The 19207-nt window shown below is 41.9% G+C and overlaps 1 protein-coding gene across 3 annotated transcripts in view; it reads left to right on the top strand.

Moving 5' to 3' along the window:
• Positions 1-19207, top strand: part of GRIA1 (glutamate ionotropic receptor AMPA type subunit 1) — a 281311-nt gene that overhangs the window by 189080 nt on the left and 73024 nt on the right. For all 3 annotated transcript variants that reach the window (XM_008152248.3, XM_008152247.3, XM_054717031.1), the window contains 3 exons: positions 5046-5156; positions 5840-6046; positions 11978-12348. In XM_008152248.3, coding sequence (XP_008150470.1) covers positions 5046-5156; positions 5840-6046; positions 11978-12348 — 689 coding nt within the window. The remainder of the gene's footprint in view (positions 1-5045; positions 5157-5839; positions 6047-11977; positions 12349-19207) is intronic.

Raw genomic sequence — 19207 nt, forward strand, 5'->3', positions numbered from 1 at the left:
GGGACATCCCCCCTCCGTGCACGAATTTCGTCCACCGGGCCTCTAGTTATGTATATAGATATCCACAGTAAGCACATGCAAAAAAGTGGTTGTTTATTAGATGAGTGGGCAGTTTATTGAATATTGCTGGGAAACCAGGGAGTATAATACTCTGGCCCATATTTTCATAGATCTTCCAGAAAATGAGGAGAAACAAAAATGCTGGGAAATTCAATGAAAGAACACCTCAAGCAGAACTCAAGTTCACACTTAAACACATTAAGTTTAAATTCTTTAAGTGTGTAGTTAAATTAACCCTAGGTATAGTAGATATACTCTGAAATCTCAGGCGTTGAATGCAGTAAAAGCTTAATTCTTGTTCATCTGGTGACCAGTTTTTGGGTTAAAATGTTAAGTGCCCAGCCTGTTTTGTCTTCCAGACGGAAAGTATAATGTCAGTCACCAGTGACTGACTGGTGCTTAACGTGTTAAGAATCAGGCTTAGGGAGGCTCCACTGTCTGCTTGGGTTTTTCTAGTTATCAACATCCAGTCAGCAGACAGGAAAGAGAGAAAGTGGAAACTGTGCTGCATCTTTAGTGGAGGCAGGCTAGGAGAGCTGTGCATCACTTCTGCTGCATTCCACAAGGAGCCTGTTCATCAGGTGAACCCAATCACCTGGCCCACCTCAATGCAAGGCAGGCTGGGAAATGAAATTGCTGGCGATGTAGCCACTTTCACCAATATTTCTATGTCATAATAGGAGAACAAGAATCTTGATGGTCACTTAGTTCTCTTTGCCACAATAGTCCACTTACTTTTTAAAAATGTATTATAGTGGACTTATTTTTGGGCTTCAGGGGCTGTGGCTTCAAAGGCAGCCTAAAGATAATTATGTAAATTTGATTTAATGACTATGCAAGGTAGATCAATTGAATTTAACTGTTCTATGGTTATCTCCTTTTTTAGACTTCATTCACTTAAAAAAAAAATCTGATCTATCATCCAGACTCATGTCCTACATTCAAAGAATCTTTAGAGGTAGTTGGAAAACAGAAGATCAAAAATTATAACTGGCCCCAGGAGAAGACCTCTCACTGTCAGAATTATTTAAATCCTCTCCTGAACAGTGGGCCCCAATCTTTACCAAACTACTGACTCTGATTTACATTCAGAGAAAATCAAAGTTCCTACATATCCTCAGTAGAGAATCAAAGTGCTATATAATAATCCAACCTATTTCTCTAAGAAAGGGAAATTTGCTCTCTTATCTCCGAAGTGCAATGTCTCTTCAAAAATTGTTGCCAGTTGTTGTTTTTTTAATCAAACTGTGGAACCAGATTTCTCACCCTGCTAGATTACATGAAGTACAAGCTGGGTCTTGGCAGCACCCTGCTCTTCTGACTGGTGATATTGTTTTATTTCACTACAAGAAGGTTAGGAATAAAATAAGCTTGCTCATAACATTTAACTATTCCTCTAGCTTTTGATATCAAAGGATCTATATATAGGCCAAGCTATACAATAATTTTTAGATTCCAATTTAACACTAGTGCTGTGATACCAGCTTTAAAGGATCACTGTCCTTTTTTTTTTTTTAATTAAAACTACTTTTTTTTAGTTTTTTTCCATTACAGTTTACATTCAATATTATTTTTATTAATTTCAGGTGTACAGCATAGTGGTTAGACATCATATACATTACAAAGTGTTCCCCCCAATATTTCCAGTACTCACCTGGCACCATAGTTATCACAAAAGTATTGACTGTATTTCTTATGCTGTACTTTATATCCCCGTGACTATTTCATAACTAGCAATCAGTACTTTTTAATCCCTTCACCTTTTTTAATCAGTCACCTCACCCTCTCCCCTCTGGCATTCATCCCTCTGTTCTCTATATCTATGAGTCTGTTTCTGTTTTGTTGTTCATTTATCTTATTCTTTAGATTCCACATATAAGTGAAATCATATGGTATTTATCTTTCTCTGAGTGACTTATTTCACTTAGCATAATACCCTCTAGGTAAGGACAACTATCCTTAAAAATTAAAGTCTTTTTCCAAGCCATGTAAATCTGATCTGTGCAGATTTAACTTGTTTTGTTTTCTCCTGTCTTTTATCCAAGTCACTATTTTAGAGCAGTGTTTTGTGGTTTGGGGATCACTTATCCTTGGACATTTTGCATGTAAAGAGAGTTACATTGTCAAATATGTTTGAAAAATGCTCCACAATATATACGCCTTGTGGTGATTGATAATGTTCAATAGCAAATTGAAACTGAAATGTCTTGCAATATAGAAGCCTGTTAGCCTTCAATCAGGCATTACCCTCCTGAATAGAATAATACTTTTTAGTCTCCTGACAACAATATGAACGACACACTATGCTCATTGTTGTACGTGCACTGAGTCCTCACAGCAGCCCCACGAGACAGGTATTATTGTTGTGTCCATTCTACAAAGCAGGAAAGGAGGCCAATTGAGGGCAAGCAACTGGCCCAATGACATACATGTAGTAATTAGGGAAATCTGCCTTTTAAACCAGATTTATCTGATACCAAAGATCAATCTCTTAACCATCAAGCTCCCACTTTTTAAAATAACACCAATTAATACACTGTAGATTTTAGAGAAATTAGTTGCTGAGCTTCCTCCTCATCCCTGGCCTGCCACCCTCCTCCCATGAAAGTGGTGAGAGGTTCCACAGATGCCCTAGGGTTCCATCGACAACCAGCCAAGCAAAGGGAGGGAGGCAAAACTGCACTGTGGTCTTGAGCAAGTCCCCTGGTCTCTGAGCCTCTGTTTTCCTCTCTGTTAAAGGAAGAGGTTGAAAGAAATGATTGTTCAGGCTTCTCTTCCAGCTCAATATTCTGGAAATATAAGTTTCTGATTCTTGTGTCCCTAGAGAGAAATGTCTTCTTCCATGCTGACTAAAAGTGCCTTACACAGGTAACATTGCCCTCCTCCTACACTGAGGGTCAGTCTTGACCTAGTGCTCTAAGAGATGTGCTCCTCCTTCAGGCCTCTGAAGTGTCTCGGCACCTGTCTGGTCAACAGTCTCCATGTTGGATACACTCATTCAATAAGCATTTCCTGTGCTGCTTCTCTGGAAAAGAATATGCATGCTAAGAAGGGGCTTCTAGAATAACTAGACCTCCAGCCTTGTCCACAAGGAGCCTGCATCCTCGTGGAGAAATGGGGACTGACCTGCAAAGAGCTAGACCACAGGGCCAATGGGAACCTATACCAGGCTTTCAGGTGTTGGCTGGAAGCTTATTGGTGCTGGGTAGGGCCTGGTCCTACTCTTAGCCTTCTTGGCCCAGATTCTAGCTCCACAACTCTCCTGTGGTCTTGGAAAAGTTACTTCACTTCTCCACATTTCAGTTTTTTCACATTTAAAATGAGAATGACAATTACCCACTTCAAAGGTTTTTGTGAGGATGAAAGGAGTTAAAACATTAAAAGCACTTAGAACTGAGTGCCTGAAAATAATAAGCATTTGATAAAAGTTAACTAATAATTTCCAGCCCAGGACCAAGTCCTCTCTTAGCAAGAACAGCATAGTGGTGAAAAGCTGCCTCTGGGAACAGATTGCCACAGTTCCAGACCAAGCTCAGTCACTTCCCAGCTTCTGATGTAGCAATATAATCAATGTTGGCAATTATTATTATTGTTAATGACAGTGATGCTGCAGAGAGAATTGATCATTTACAATTGGTAATGACATCACGGTGAAGGTGACATTTGATTTGACCATTGGCACATGCCTAATGAGATGTGGAGAAGTATAGCCAGCAGAATGACCACACAACAAAACACAACTGTCTAAAGACATATGTACACAAAGACAGAAACAGAGATGTGTGTGTGTGTGTGTGTGTGTGTGTGTGTGTGTGTGTGTGTAAACCATGCCATTTCGGTCTTCTCAAGCCTTCCATGATTCCCTGTTGCCTTCAGAATAAAGTCTACCCTGTTTAGCTATTCATTCCTCATGACCTTAAGGCCTACCTCCTCCTGCTGCCTTTTTCCCAGCGTAAGTTCCCACACTAGGTTTCTGCTTCTCTGAGCTCCTTAGGCCCTGGCTCTCTGAACCACTCACTTGTTACAAGTATGTGTGTGTCAAGTCTTCCAAAGTAGACTGAAGGAATTGTCATAATTAAGAACCATTTTGTAGACTTCTTTGTATTTCTCTCAGCCCCACCATACAATCTCAGAGCCTTGCACACAGTAGGAACCTGATAAATATTTTGTCAAACACCTTGGAAAATGAGTCAGTATAAATAACTTACTGATTTTTAAAAAAATATTGTTACCTGATATTTTTAGGCATTGCTATATGCTCAGTATTATAATAGTTTATCATTGGAAATAAGATAAATAAATAAAGGATAAAATAGCCATCACCTAAGAGGTTGAATCTATATGGAAAAATACAGTTAACCTAAAAAGAAAGTAAAAGGAATGCAATGCTTAATCATATGATTCCAACTACAATTCAGAATGGGCTCAGGCAGAGAAAGGTTAATAGGCATAGAGAACAGAGGTGTTTGGCCTTGTGAACAACTACAGGGAATTAAGCCCTGACTTGCACGGTACAAAACAGTTTAGCTGTGCAAACACTTAAACCCTCACCCCTCGAAGAGGGCAGTTTCCAGGCTTAGCCCATCATGGTGAGTGTTCATGGGGATGAGGCTGGAAGAACCTGAACAGCATCTAGAATCTTACTTTTATCTACCAATTAGAGGCCCCATGCACGAAATTCGTGAAAGAGTAGGCCTTCGCAGCCCTGGCTGCCTTGGCCTTCGCAGCCCCGGCTGCCTCGCGGTCCTGTGGCCCTGTGGCCCCACCCCCCACCCACTGGTCATTCCGGAAGGTCTTTCCGGAAGGTCGTTCTGCCATCCAGTCTAATGAGCATATTAGCTCTTTATTACATAGGATACTTTAGTCTGGTGTGTCCAGTATTGCATGGTATGACATTGAGCTCCTTGCTTTCCTGTCTGGTATCAGAGTATGCCAGTTCTAAGGATCCTGGCTCAACTTATATCACCACCTGCTCTCATTAACAGATTGGTTACTGGAATGAAGATGACAAGTTTGTCCCTGCAGCCACTGATGCTCAAGCCGGGGGAGATAATTCAAGTGTCCAGAATAGGACATACATCGTCACTACAATCCTAGTGAGTACTCACTCCTTTATCAAGACTGTCCTATCTGGAATGCAAGCTACACCTGTACAAAGGATTTCCCCAGGAGTGCAAGCTGGTCATTCTTGCCAAAACTGTGCCATAGGTAGAAAGAGGGAATGAAAAAAATTTTTTTCCTGGAAGTCAGAGATACATTTTTCACTCTGGCTCTGCCATGACTTCACTTTGTGCCCTTGGATAAGTCACTTAGCCTCCTTTGAGCCATAGTTTCCCCATAAATAAAACACACTCAGACTCCACCCTCCCCCAGTAAAAGCCATTTTCAAAGAAAGTCTTCCAAGGTCCAGCTCCTACAGGGGATATAAGTGAAGCTGCAATGATTTTCAATGATTGATCTTGAGCCTAGTTAAGAGTCCACATCCCAATCACAGTGCCCCAACAGGTACCTCCAAAAAATGTAAGAACTTTTGGAACATAATTTGAAAAGCTGTGCATCACATCTCAAAGGTGAAACATTCTTATTTTAACCATTTGTTTCCTTAACCCAAGAAGTTTTGTGATGGGGGAGCAGAAACGCAAGGAGTAGATTTAGGGGCTAGAGAGACTTACCCAAAGTTAACCAATGTTGGTAACATCCTCCCCTTCCACTCAGAAGTCTTCCCTAACCACCAGTGATTGCATAACCCACATTCTCCATCTCCCCATTTCTCCACCAGGAAGATCCTTATGTGATGCTCAAGAAGAATGCCAACCAGTTCGAGGGCAATGACCGCTATGAGGGCTACTGTGTGGAACTGGCAGCAGAGATTGCCAAGCATGTGGGCTACTCCTACCGTCTTGAGATTGTCAGCGATGGAAAATACGGAGCCCGTGACCCTGACACAAAGGCTTGGAATGGCATGGTGGGAGAGCTGGTGTATGGAGTAAGTTCCCCACCGGGTGGGAAATTTCAGAGCAGAGGCAAAAGGTTTGAAAGGAAATAATTTGGTGGGTGGGTGGCCATACCACAGATGACTATTAGACTCCATAATTTTGCATTTTGCATTGTTGCTGTTTAAAAGATGAGAAGTCCAAAATCCAGTGTCGTAAGACATTCTTTGTTCAGGTTTCTGGTCCAAGTTCGCTCAGCCAAACTCAGCTCAATCTTGTGACCAGGATTTTTTTGTCACTTTATTTATGGCTCCTTCAATATAAAGCCATGCATGGCTCAAAGTCACTTATGGTTCCCTCAAGATAACTTTCTTCCCTGGTGTTAGATGAACCCAGATCCAACTTTCTTATCATTTGCCCCAATACTCCCTTGTTCTACACCTTCCATTTCAGTCAAAGCACCTCAGAGTCACTATGTTCTCTAGAGTGTTCTCTCCCATTCCACACCTCTAAAAGCTTATCTCTCCTCCAAAGCCTGTATCAAATATCACTTTTTCCAAGGTTTCCTTTCTTTCTCCCCATAACAGATACAAACTCTCCTTCTTAACTATTATTGCCTTCTCCTGTAGAATTTAATTTCTGCTTCTGTTATACCTTACACTGACTTGTATAACAGTTATCTGTGGAGTAGGTCTACTTCATCTTTGTATCTTTCACTAGAGATCCAATGCATGAAATTCATTCACTCACGGGGGTGGGGGATCCCTTAGCCCGGCCTGCACCCTCTCACAGAGTGGGAGCCCTCAGGGGATGTCCAACTGCTGGATTAAGCAGGCCTAAGCCAACAGTCAGGCATCCTTAGTGCTGTGGCAGAGGTGGGAGAGGCTCCTGCCACCACCGCTGTGCTCGCCAGCCATGAGCCGGGCTCAGAGCTTCTGGCTGGGTGGCGCTCCCCCTGTGGGAGCACACTGACCACTAGGGGAAGCTCCTGCATTGAGCATCTGCCCCCTGGTGGTCAGTGTGCATCATAGCAACTGGTCGTTCTACAGTTTGGTCAATTTGCATATTAGCCATTTATTATATAGGATTATACTTAAAATAATGCCATGAACAATTTCCACAAAATTTTCCACAAATTTAAGCAGTTTGAGAAGCTACTGAATGTGAATTGTTTTTAAATATTTAGGGAATCATTGAGAAGTAAAAGATCTGACCCCTGTCTCCCAAGGATGTTAACATTTTACAGCGTAGAAAAGACAATGAGAGAATAGTAAAAGATGGCACAGTATCAAAGTTCAGGCAAGAGGCTCTCAAGAAGGATACAGAACTTGAAAAGAGGCTATAGTCAAACAGAGAGAAAAGCAGCCCAGGAATTTCTAAAGTATAAACAATTAAATGGTGATGGAAATAAGTAAGGTATGAGAGAAGAGTGAGAAAACACTGGTGATTTTCGTAAAGGGCTTGGATGAGGCGTAGTCAGGAATAGAGTGAATAAGAAATGACAAGGAGAAGAGTGTGGATTGATTCAGTGGGCACTGGGAGATCATGAAGGTACTTGAGTAGAACAACAAACATCGATGTAAGAAGAATCCAGCTGTCACACACAGAAATGGAAGAATGTAGACTGGGTCTCTAAGCTGAAGCTTATGCTGAGTCCCAGGTTGATATTGAGTTCTGCTGAGGATAAAGCTTTTAAAATCATTTAGGAGCTTTTAAAATCTCATCTCATATAAGGCAATAGGAGTCATGATGGCCATGAGAGCCATACAAAGGGAATTCAAAGAACAAAGAAATAGACAAATGAAAATCGTCCCCAGGAAGATTTTTGAGATGACCTGGAGAGATAGTTAATGAATTGAGGCGTACTTCAACCCTTTCTTCTCCCTCTCCACGACCTCTCAATTTGGGAAGCTCCATTGATGAAACATAGAGACCTGGGTGGTTAATGCTGCATCTTGATTCTGGTTTCCATGGGAACCTCCACCAACCTTGTAAGGTCATCCCCATGGAAACTACTGTGAACTTTTCACCTTCACCAACATTCATCTTCATCTTCACTCCATCTTCCCTTAATAAAAGGCCTGTGATAGGGCAGAACAATGGTGTGATCATCCTGAGGGCAAGCCCCCACTGTAGCGAAGCAATTAGTGATGAGTCACTGGCTCATCAGTACAGAGCAGAATTACTTCTGGGTGCCTCAGCCACCAGCCTTCCCCCAGCCCTCCCCTCTACCTGGCCTGCCCTCTGCGCAGTACAAACTGTATTCTAAAGACTCTGTGATGGGTCCAATTGCATTCTCTCCCTTTTCATTGGGCTTTTCTGTTCTGTTCCCTGAAAAAGAATAGAAGAATTTGGGGCAGTATCTCTCAGCCACAAAGAACCAGTGAAGTCAGAAAAAGATAAATTGTAAACCTCCAAATGTATTTTTTAAATACCTAAGTTAATCAGGGTCTCATCTTCCTTTTGCTCTCTCTGGTTCTTATCAACTAATGTAGCAATAACATTTCATCAGGAAGCCAAATAACGCATCCACATTATTTCATGTACTTGTCATAACAACCCTAGAAGGTGGATATGATTATTTTCCACGTTTTATAGATAAGGACACCAAGGACCAGGGAGGTTGGGTAATTTGGTAAAGGACATATAACTGGTAAAAGCCAAGTTGGAACATGCAGCAAGCCTGGCCTTTGTACCCCATGCTGAGATATACTACCTCAATAGAAATCACACCACCCAAGGTCTGGACTGTAAGGTGGTAAGAACAGTCAGAGCCTCTGCATTTTCAGGTGCCAGAGTGGCAAATAAAGCTTCCTCTTCTTACATGGGCATGGCTCTGTGCCTGATTCACAGATGACTTTCTTGCCTGTCCTTTGAGAGAAGCAGAAAGGGGGTGAACTCTGCAGATAGACACCTGGACTTGAGTTTCCCCTTTGCCAACTTACTGACTACATGACTCCTATAAGCCACTGAACTCCTCTGAAACACATGGAGAGTGAACCCTCCATCCCAGGGCTGGGGTGGGGAGTATTCACCTCCGCAGTGCCTGGCTCACAGTAGTTCTCCATCCCTGACTGTTTTTCTTCCCTTTTTGCTTTTATTTACTGCATCAAAACTGTCTACTGTTTCCCCCAGGATTGTTTTGACACCACATGTTTTGTTTTGGGATATCCTAGGTCAGTGGTTCTCAAAGAGCAAGGGCTTGACCAGCAACATCAGCATGCAAATTCTCAGGTCTCCCCCAGACCCATTGAATCCAGAAACTCTGCCTCCTGTATTTTTAAAAGCCCTCCAGGTGATTCTGAGGCATGCTCAAGTTTCAGAGCCACTGTCCTAAAATGTCAGATTAAGTAAATAATTTTAAGCACCTGCAAAAAGCTCACATTTCCCAGTACTCTCATATATTAGAGTGGACCCTCAAAAAAATAAAACCATCAAATAGGTAAAACAAAAATTATGTTGTGTCTCTCTTTTTTTAATGAGGAAATTGATATCAAAAAGACAACCGTCTCACTTAAGGCTATGTGTCAGTGAGTCGCAGAGCAGAGCAGCCAGGTCGACATCCTGGCCCAGTTCTGCCCTTGACCAGTCCTGTGGAGCTCCAGTAACACTCCAACCTCAGTCTATGGGAAAGAAGCTAAAACACTGCTGCTTTTACACGAACCACCTCCCCTCTCTGCACCTGAATTTCTTATCTATAAAATGAGGTCAGTGAATTTAGCATCTCCTGCAATGTGTGTGTCCTACACACACAGGTCCCTATTGATGCCCACGGATCCACAGGCAATTAATTTTAGAAATACTCTACTTCTTCCTCCTGGAAATTCTAGGTGCATAGTGGTTTTTTAAATGTTCTGGGAAGACCTGCCCAAAAGTAATGTGTTTAAATTTGTGTTTCCCCAACACTTATTTTCATTTTATACTTATTAGCATCTTCCCGGAAATAATGTCCCATGAAACAAATCTTGGAAATGATCAGTGAACTAAGATGATGTGGTTCTGTGATTATTCCAGTCCACAGTCCATTCTATTAACTCACACCAGGGGGCATCCAACAAATCCATTCAATTCCTGTTACCACTTTCAAAGCTGGTCATCTTCCACCTCCCTTTTGGGTAACTTGTGCTCAGTCCCTCATTTCCATTACTTTTCTCTCCCATTCCTTTTCCATTAATCACAGGTTACAGAGGAAAGAATAGATATCTTCTCCCTTGAATAGGCTTAGATGTGTTTGTAAAAATTATAAAGATGTATACAGTGGGTGTTTAGAATAAGAAACCAGAATTACTATAAAATTCATGCTTGACTCCACAGTGCTTTACGAGAAGTTTCTTTCTATTAAGTGAGAACCTAAGTCATTCTGAAACCAGGCTTTTTATTCCACTTAAAGCATCTTCTCAATAGTCCAAGCCAATGAGAGTAACCAGAGGAAATCTCTACACCACACCAGCCAGCGGCTGAGAGGGGCCCTCATCTCCCGGCATCTGTCACCGGCCTGACATCTGGGTTGCTGCACAGCATCAATAGAGAAAGCCCTACATCTCAAACAGACTTTCAAAAGTGAATGCTGTGCATCTGTCCACAGAACCTTTTGGGTTTCCAGGGTCTCTTCATCTCAGGCCAACAAAGCAGTGGATGTTATTGCCCAGATGCCAAGGCTGCTGCCATTCGGGAGAGGTAGGAAAGGCAGAAGAGCAAGGCTGGTGGGTCCATGTGCAAGATGCCTCAGAACAAGCATTGCTTGAAACCCTCTATGTTTATCTACATGCTGGATTTACATTTTAAAAAGTGAATTATTTGTGTATTTCTTAGCAGTCTTCCTGGGGGGAAAAAATAGTAGTGGTGAGACTTTTCCTTCCCTTTGCCAGGCCTTTACTCACATAATTCCCTCCTCCTCAAATGTGTTCTGTGCCAGAATCCTACTCTGTCAAAATTCTACTCCTCCTTCAGTGCCTAATTTATATGTCACATCTTCAGTGCCAAATTTATATGTCACCTTCTTGGCAATAAAGCCCCTGGTCTCCCCAGCCAGAATTAACCCCTCCCTGGTCTCCTGCAGCATTTTGTATTTCTTGGATAGCACATACCCAGTCTATTTTATAGACTGAAAGGTGTATATGTCTGTGTGTGTGAGTCTCTCCCTCTAGTTTATAATTCCTTGAATGTAGGGACCATAGCCTGCTTACAGCTTACAGCCTAGGGCTTTCAAATTAATGTTTATTGAATTAAACTTTCTTCACCACCTTGTTAGCCAGGACTATCTTGTTGCAGGTAAAAGAAACCCAACTCAAACTTTACTAGGCAAACAGAAAGACTGGTTCATGTTCTCGGGGACAAATAGGAGAATATATTGGCACATGATACCAGGGAGTCCAGCATGACCCCTGAATGCAGGGTAACCCAACTTATTTCATCATGAATCAGCTTCTGCATCTCTCACTCTGCCTCTCGGAGCTAATGCTCACTGAACCGACGTGGGTCCTATGCCATCCTTAAATGAGTCATTCTAGCCAGGGGATATGGTCAAACCCGTGTTGTGTGCTTCACGATGTAACTGTGTGATCAGCCACACGTGAACCAGAAAGACTGCAAGTGGGACAGGAGTGGTTCTTCTAGCACAGGAAGGAGGCTTGGCTGCCAGACAGGCAAAACAACAGGTATCACAACATCCCCTTCTAGCAGGGTTAGGAAGATGTCCTAACAATTAGAACTGTCAAACAATAGGATAACCTCTCGCGTAAGACATTGAGCTGATCATCCATCAGAAATATTTTATAGAGAATGGGAGGGGTTGGACTTCTAAGGTTCTTTCTAACTCATATCCTTTAAGACCCAAAAGAATATTCACAGTGAAGAAAGAATCAAGAGAACAGTGTGCTGTTCAGCTCAACTGCATTTTTTTTTCTTTTTCTTCCGTTTTTGTTTTTGCTTTTGTTTTGTGTGTGTGTGTGTGTGTTATTTTTGTTTTGTTTTTCTTTTTTCAGAGAGCAGACGTGGCCGTGGCCCCTTTAACTATCACCTTGGTCCGGGAAGAAGTGATAGACTTCTCCAAGCCATTTATGAGTTTGGGGATCTCCATCATGATAAAAAAGCCACAGAAGTCCAAGCCAGGGGTTTTCTCCTTCCTCGATCCTTTGGCTTATGAAATTTGGATGTGCATTGTGTTTGCCTACATTGGAGTGAGTGTTGTCCTTTTCCTGGTCAGCCGCTTCAGCCCCTACGAATGGCACAGTGAAGAGTTTGAGGAAGGGCGGGACCAGACAACCAGTGACCAATCCAATGAGTTTGGAATATTCAACAGCTTGTGGTTCTCCCTGGGAGCCTTCATGCAGCAAGGATGTGACATCTCCCCCAGGTCAGTCAGCTCTTTTCAGCCTCTTTGCTCACTGTTATATTTTTCTTGGTAAAAGCAAAATGCTGAAAAATCAAGGGTTAGGAATTATTTGCAAACTTCTTTGTACTCAGTGTTTCAACTATGCCTTACCATCATCCGTCTGTTGCATGCTGTGGCTTATTTGGATGCATCCTGCCAGTTCTGTCTTCTACTTGGCTGATGTGCTCTATCAAGATTAATAGGCATAATCACAAATGTGATGTTCTGTAGCTGAAAGGTACAGAGAAAGGATGGGGGGAGGCAATATGGTACGACTAACATATATTGAGCACCTACCATTTGCCAAGCAAGAATTTGAGTTCTCTATTTGCATTTATCTCATTGAATCCTCACAGAAGCATAAGTTGGGGCTCTCATGATTTCTCTTTTTGTGATTGAGGGACCACAGAAATGCTGAATATCTTGCCAGGGTTAAACAGCTAGCAGTTAGGTGAGTTGAGATTCAGACCGCCATCCTGTACTTCTTCTGAATGGTGAAGGATCAGTGGACGATGTATGAGTGGGCACTAGCATGCTCTTTGTGACCCTAAGCAAGTCACCTGACCTTTGGTACCTTCATCTTTAAGAGAAAAGCTCTTTTTCTTGGTTCTGAAAAAGAGCTTGGAAATAATTTAGTTCTGATGGAAATGTAAAATTGTTTCTGGTGGTTTAAAAATGAGGGTGCTCAGGGCTGCCTCTTAATTTGTATCAAGAGTATTAGGGTGAGCATATCAGTGAGGTTCCAGCCCAACACAAGGAATTGGAGTAGCTTCATTTTTGTCTATTTTATATATTGGACTTGTGAATAAGATTTCTTTTGTAAAAGGATTCTGAAGCTAAGACAAAGGAAGAAGGAAGGGGAGAGAAATTTTAAAACCACCAATCTAGATCAATTCCCACATTTATTTACCTCCTGTCTTTGTGTGTAATGTTCTTTCCAATACATTCTAAAGTATTTGTGCCACAAATCTCCTCCAACTTACTGATAAATAAGCACTGACCATATTTCCTTTTACAGTGGCATAATGTCCATGAACTCTTTCTCCAGAAGGCAGCCCCTTATAGATTACCAAGTTCCTACAGTACGCAGGGAGGCATGGCTAAGAATTTGGTGACCGTGGGTAAATTTGCACACACTCTTTTTCTGGGGACATAAATATATATATCAAGGCCTCATGAGCATGCGCTGGAGACATCTGTACCACAGATACAATTATTTTGCATTTGAGTGTTGATGAGGACCAATATTCCTAAGTGGCAATGGAATAAAATCTTTCTAAGGAGCTTCCCGCAGGACTCACTTTGCCTGCTGTATAATTTAGATTGTCTCATTATTCACCATTATAATTTTGTTTTTCTTTAAATAAGAAGACAGCCGGGGGTGGGGGAGGGTGTGTGGGAGAGGAGGTGTGAGACTAGATACTTGGCCAATACTGGCAAACACATGGTGAAGAGTAGATAGAACCAAGCAGGGGAAGGGCTTACTTAAAAATAAACCAGGCCAGTGGATAAACAGTGAGAAGAAATGGTTTTTATGTATTTGGTATAATGTAGAGCCATCAAAACATGCCTGTGTCTCAAAAGACCCATGGGCTTGTTTTTTCTCCATTATTTCCTTCCTCGGTAGGCATCTTACCTCTTAATGGCACCTTTGTGGGCTGGCCTCAGACTCTTCACCTTTCCTCCAGAGGTCTCAGTTGGTGGCCAACAGCTGAGTCCTCTGCCAGGCATGTTTTTCATGTTTTGATCTTCACAGAGTCTGGCAATGGTTGCCCAAAATTAAGTGGCCTCTTTAGCTGATCCACACATTCCCCACTTTACTGCAGCCCCCATCTTTCTGTTTTCATTACTTACTCAGCTGGCCCCTGAAAGGGTACCTGAGTGTGTGACCTCTGCCTACAAGAGGACTTTGTTTCCAGGACAGCTGAGGGTTCCACTAGGGTATCTTAGGAATGGACAGAAGTGAAGATGAGACTGAACAGGAATGTACCCAGCCTCCTTCCTCACAATCTTTAATACAACAACTACACTCTATGCCTCTGTTTTTTTCACTGGTAAAATGGAAATAAGAGTTTCTACCTTAAGTATGGTTGTGAAGTTTAAGAGATTAATACAGACAGACTTCATAACACAGTATCCAGCCAGCACAAAGGAAGCATATAAAACAGATGCTGCTTTTTATTATTTTACCCATTTTATATATTAGACTTCTGCTAAACTTCACTAGAAGAAAGTGTGCTTACACAGCTTTGAAAGCCACTGGACTTCTCTGTTCTGGGGAATTCGAGGGTCAAAAGAAAAACAGCCAGCGGTTCCCTCCAGACCAGCAATGCCTGGATTTCTGAGGCTCTTCCTCACAGGAAATGAGAGAAAAGATTTATCATTTTGGATTAAAGAGTCTGACAGACACAAGAGTAAACCTAATAAAATAAGGAGTTTTATCTCCCTGAGGTGGACTCATTTTTATGGAGCCTACCCTGGCCACTTCCAGAACTTAGGGGCCTGTAAAAACCCCCTCAGAGTCAGAATATACATTACAATGTTTCTTGGAAATACATGCTAAAGAGAGATGGCATCTTGCTAGGGCCAGACAAAAGGATACTTTGACAGTGATCTGGGCCAGGGACCAAGCAGACAACTGCAAACACAAATGGAAGCTTATGTTTTATACACATTTCCTGATGAATTAAACAGGTGTTGTGATATGCATAACACCACGTTTGACACTTTGGGTGCTATGGTGGAAGGCATTTTTAAGGAACGTGTATATATCAAACACCCTATCCAATGAGTTTCAATTAATTCTTGTTATTTACTGAAAGAATAGACCTTAAATCCTCACGAATTTAAAATTTGGGAAACTAAGTTTCTTCAGAATTGTATCTGCATTCATATGTACGACACTCTATCTTTTTTTAACCTCTTCAAAATTCATGTTAAGATCTATTGACCAACGCAAACAAAATGTGGCCAAATGTGATTGTCTGTACATCACAGAATAACCTGACGAGAGTAATGCGAACAGATAGAGTTCTGTTTCTCACATAAGAAAAGTGGTGGTAGACAGTGGCTCTTACTTAACTCAGTGGCATCAGGGTCAGCTGTTCTGTGACTCTTTTCTTCATGTTTGCAAGATGGCAGCTCCCAGATCCTGTGTCCATATTTAAGCAGCAAGAAGGGAAAGAAGGGTTGCCAGCCATTTCTATTTCTTTGGATCAGGAAATAAAAGCATAACAGAATATCCCCCACCCCAAGCAGACATCTTCCCCTATCTCATTAGTCAGAACAGTGGCCCAAAATCACTTCTAATGGCAAGGGAGGTGGGGAGGCAAGAAGTTGGGTGTTCTAGCCTCTAGAGTAGAAGGAGTGGAAATGGAGGCTGGAGAGTCAATCAGCAGCATTGTCTAAAGTATCTAAAGTCAGTGTTTTCTGTACCCGCGCCATGAATAGATAAAATAACCTGTAATTAGCACATTGAAGGACCGTGCCAACAGATGCTACTGAAATGCTTTAAAGACTCTTCCCTCCCCCTTATCAATTTTTATATAAAAATTGTGTTCTGTGTAACCTATTTTAACTTTCAGAGTTAAAATTCACTCTAGTTGTGATCACAGATAAAAATGCCATCCATGAATTGACTTGTAGGCCTGCTTCTTGTGACCAAAGATCTATTTTTAATACATATATCAGATTCCTTTTTTATAGAGAGGAACATTTTGAGAAGGGATATATGAGAGACAAAAAATCATCATAGTCAAAATTTATCTTCAGTTCCCTCAACTTTCCTTTCTGGACATTTTCTCCTATTTGTGGCCAGTGTCATCCATTTATTCTACAGACGTTACTGATCATCTATGGCATGGAGGGCATGGTACCAGGTGCTAAGGATATGAACATATATTGATGATGGAGCATAAGGGTGGGAGTCTTTGCTTCAAGGAACTGGCAGTATAGTGGTACGAACAGACATTAAACAAGCAATTGGGAATGTATAAATTGTAATGTGCTATGAATAAAATGAACCTCCTATAGCAATAGGTAATAAGGAAAGTGGGATTAAAGGGGACTTACTTAGGATGTTCTGAGAAGGTTTATAGGAGGAGCTGATAGGTAAGAGGGAGCTAGGCTTATTAAAACTGAGAGACATAATAACCATGTGTAAAGGCCCTCAGGTGGAAAAGAGCTTAGTGCTTTCCACTAAGGGTAACCAGTGTGCATGACTTGTAGTGAATGAAAAGAATTAGGGTTTGAGATAACATTATAGAAGTAGGTAGAGGCAAGATCACGTAGGGCCTCATGGCCATAGTACAGATTTGGAGTTTTACTCTAAATACAATGAAAAGGTATTGGAGAGTTTTAAGCAAGGGAAGAATTGATTTACATGCTAAAATACCACTCTGAGGAGCTATGATGAAAATGAATTAGAGCAGAGAATAGGTAAGAGTAGAAGCAGAGGGGCCAAGCAAGATGCTTTCCTGGGCGTCCGGGGGAAATTATAGTGAAGAAAATTATTATAGTTGTGTAGGTGGATTTGTGGTCTACTTTGAAACTAGAATGAATAGCACTTGCTGATGGATTGGATATATGAAGGTGAGGAGAGGGAAGAGTCCATGGTAAATCCAAAAGGTAGGGAGCATTTGAAAAACAGGGAACTATAGGTCTAGAGACCTTTAGCGGATCATTAGGATAGGTGGGATCACTAGGATGATCTCGGTTATCCATCCCATATTACAGATGAGAAAACATACCCAAGAGGAGAAAAGGATCTTCTCTAAAGGGGATTGAAATAATAATTCTGGCCTCAATGCCCAGTGCAGAGCAGTCTTGATCCAAGGCTTCATTGCCTGCAGTGAGCTAAAAGTGAGCCTCTTCAGCTCTTTATTCGCACAGCTTCCACACCCCATTGGCTTTTCCATGGGGTCAGTACTTTCCTGGGTTGAGGTGACCTTAGTAAGGAGAATGAGAGGGATTTGGAAGGTCTTAGAGAAACAGAGGAAAAATGGAAATTAGACTTCAAATTTTAGAACCCTCTTTTATTCTTGATTTTAAATTGTATCAGAATGTATGATAATTACTAGTATCTCCACCTAGTGAAGATAATTACTGTCAGTGAGAAGTCTCAAGCCGGGGAGTGATGGCAATTTTGAGATCTCTGGGAACCCTATACTACAAGCCCCCAGCTAATGGACTTGTGGAGGGCCCTGCAACTAACTGATTCACCATGGGAACAGGGTGGCCAATAAGCAGAGCCCAAACATACAACACTAGAATAGCCCGACCTTTGCATTCACACACAAATTCCATAGCAACCAAAAGCTTCAGCATTAACAGGTGAGGAGAAACCTGTCCCCCCTCCCCATCCCTCCCTCCTTCCTTTTCAGAGATAGCCAAGCAAATCTCTTCCTCTTCCTTAACTTGACATGGCTTGAATGGTACAGGAGAAAGGGATGCTGAGAGTAAATACAGGGTGTCCCCCCAAAATGTATATACCCTTTACATCTGATAGCTTAATTAATGTTTCTTTTCAGATTTAACCCATTGGAATTAATAATTATTCAAAGTGTGTATATATTTTTGGGGACACCCTGTATTCATAAAAGTAGCCTGAAATTATAAAGTATTTCGCCTATAGAAAACATAAGCCTCATTTAGGATATAAATTCATTGCTGCAAGGAATAGTGTCACAAGGATTTGTGCAAAATAATGATGCAAGTAATCGGTGATAGATGCTTTTAGTCTTGGGACTGGGTATGGGAGTGTCTGCTGGGATCTCAGAGTCAGAATCTGGGATGTCTGTCAGACTGCAGGTTTCCAGGCCCTGCCCCAGATGTGCAGGTTTGGAAATGCTGCAGTTGAAGAGAGGAATACATATGTTTCACAAGTCCTCTTCCTTCCCCAGGATAGATGGACATTAACATTTGAAAGTCACTGAACTAGGATGTTGTCCAGGGAAGTCAGTTTTTGGTACAGGAAGAAAGATCCATGAGTCAACCAGAAAGAGTGCCAACTAACAGCCATGAACACTAAACCCAAGGTCTGCCTTGCCTGCATGGCCCTGTGGTATGGTACTTGCTACGTGTGTGAGGTCATGGGCACATAGGAGGTAACAGTGGCCATTGAAGGTGGAGGCCTTGCCAGTGATCCTGCCTCCTCATACCAGGAGGAGCTCACAAAGGGATTCACCAAAGTACATTCCCCTGTATGTGTTACCCTAGACATTTCAAGCGACACCAACACAGAGGGATTGGCACAGGGAAAGAGAGTCTGCCATCGTGGCAGGTGTGATCCATGCATGGACAGCCCTGAGGGACTCCAGCTCAATGCCTCCTTCCTTTACAACTTTAATCTTCTGCTACATGAGGCCCAGAGCCAGGCTCTGATACTGAGCAGTTTCACAGACCATTCAAAAGCACAATAGCCCAAGTTTCAAAAGCTCCAAAGGCCCCATGGGAGTGTTAAAATGAATGCAGTGACAGGAGGATAAAGGCTTCTCAGGATACACAACTGAAAAATATTTCCTGCATCTCAGCCAGCAGTTCTGGCCATCAGCAAGGGGGAAGTCAAATTGCTTGCTCTCTCTGGATTGCTCTGGAATTCTGAGATTTGAATAGTTTCATTGAAGGAGAGATTTTTTTCCCCTCTAAAATCACAATAGGCAAATTTTCAGAAAGTGTTTCACAGAGCTGAAAGGAATGATTAGGACCATTTATTCACTCATCAAATGTTTATTTATGTGGCCAGCATGGTTCAAGGTGCTCTGGGAGACATCAATGAACAAAGCAGACAAAAATCCATGCCCTTCTAGAACTTACCTTCTGGTGAGAGGAGGCAGGCAATAAA

This window comes from Eptesicus fuscus, chromosome 6, assembly GCF_027574615.1.
Source record: "Eptesicus fuscus isolate TK198812 chromosome 6, DD_ASM_mEF_20220401, whole genome shotgun sequence".
NCBI lineage: Eukaryota > Metazoa > Chordata > Mammalia > Chiroptera > Vespertilionidae > Eptesicus > Eptesicus fuscus.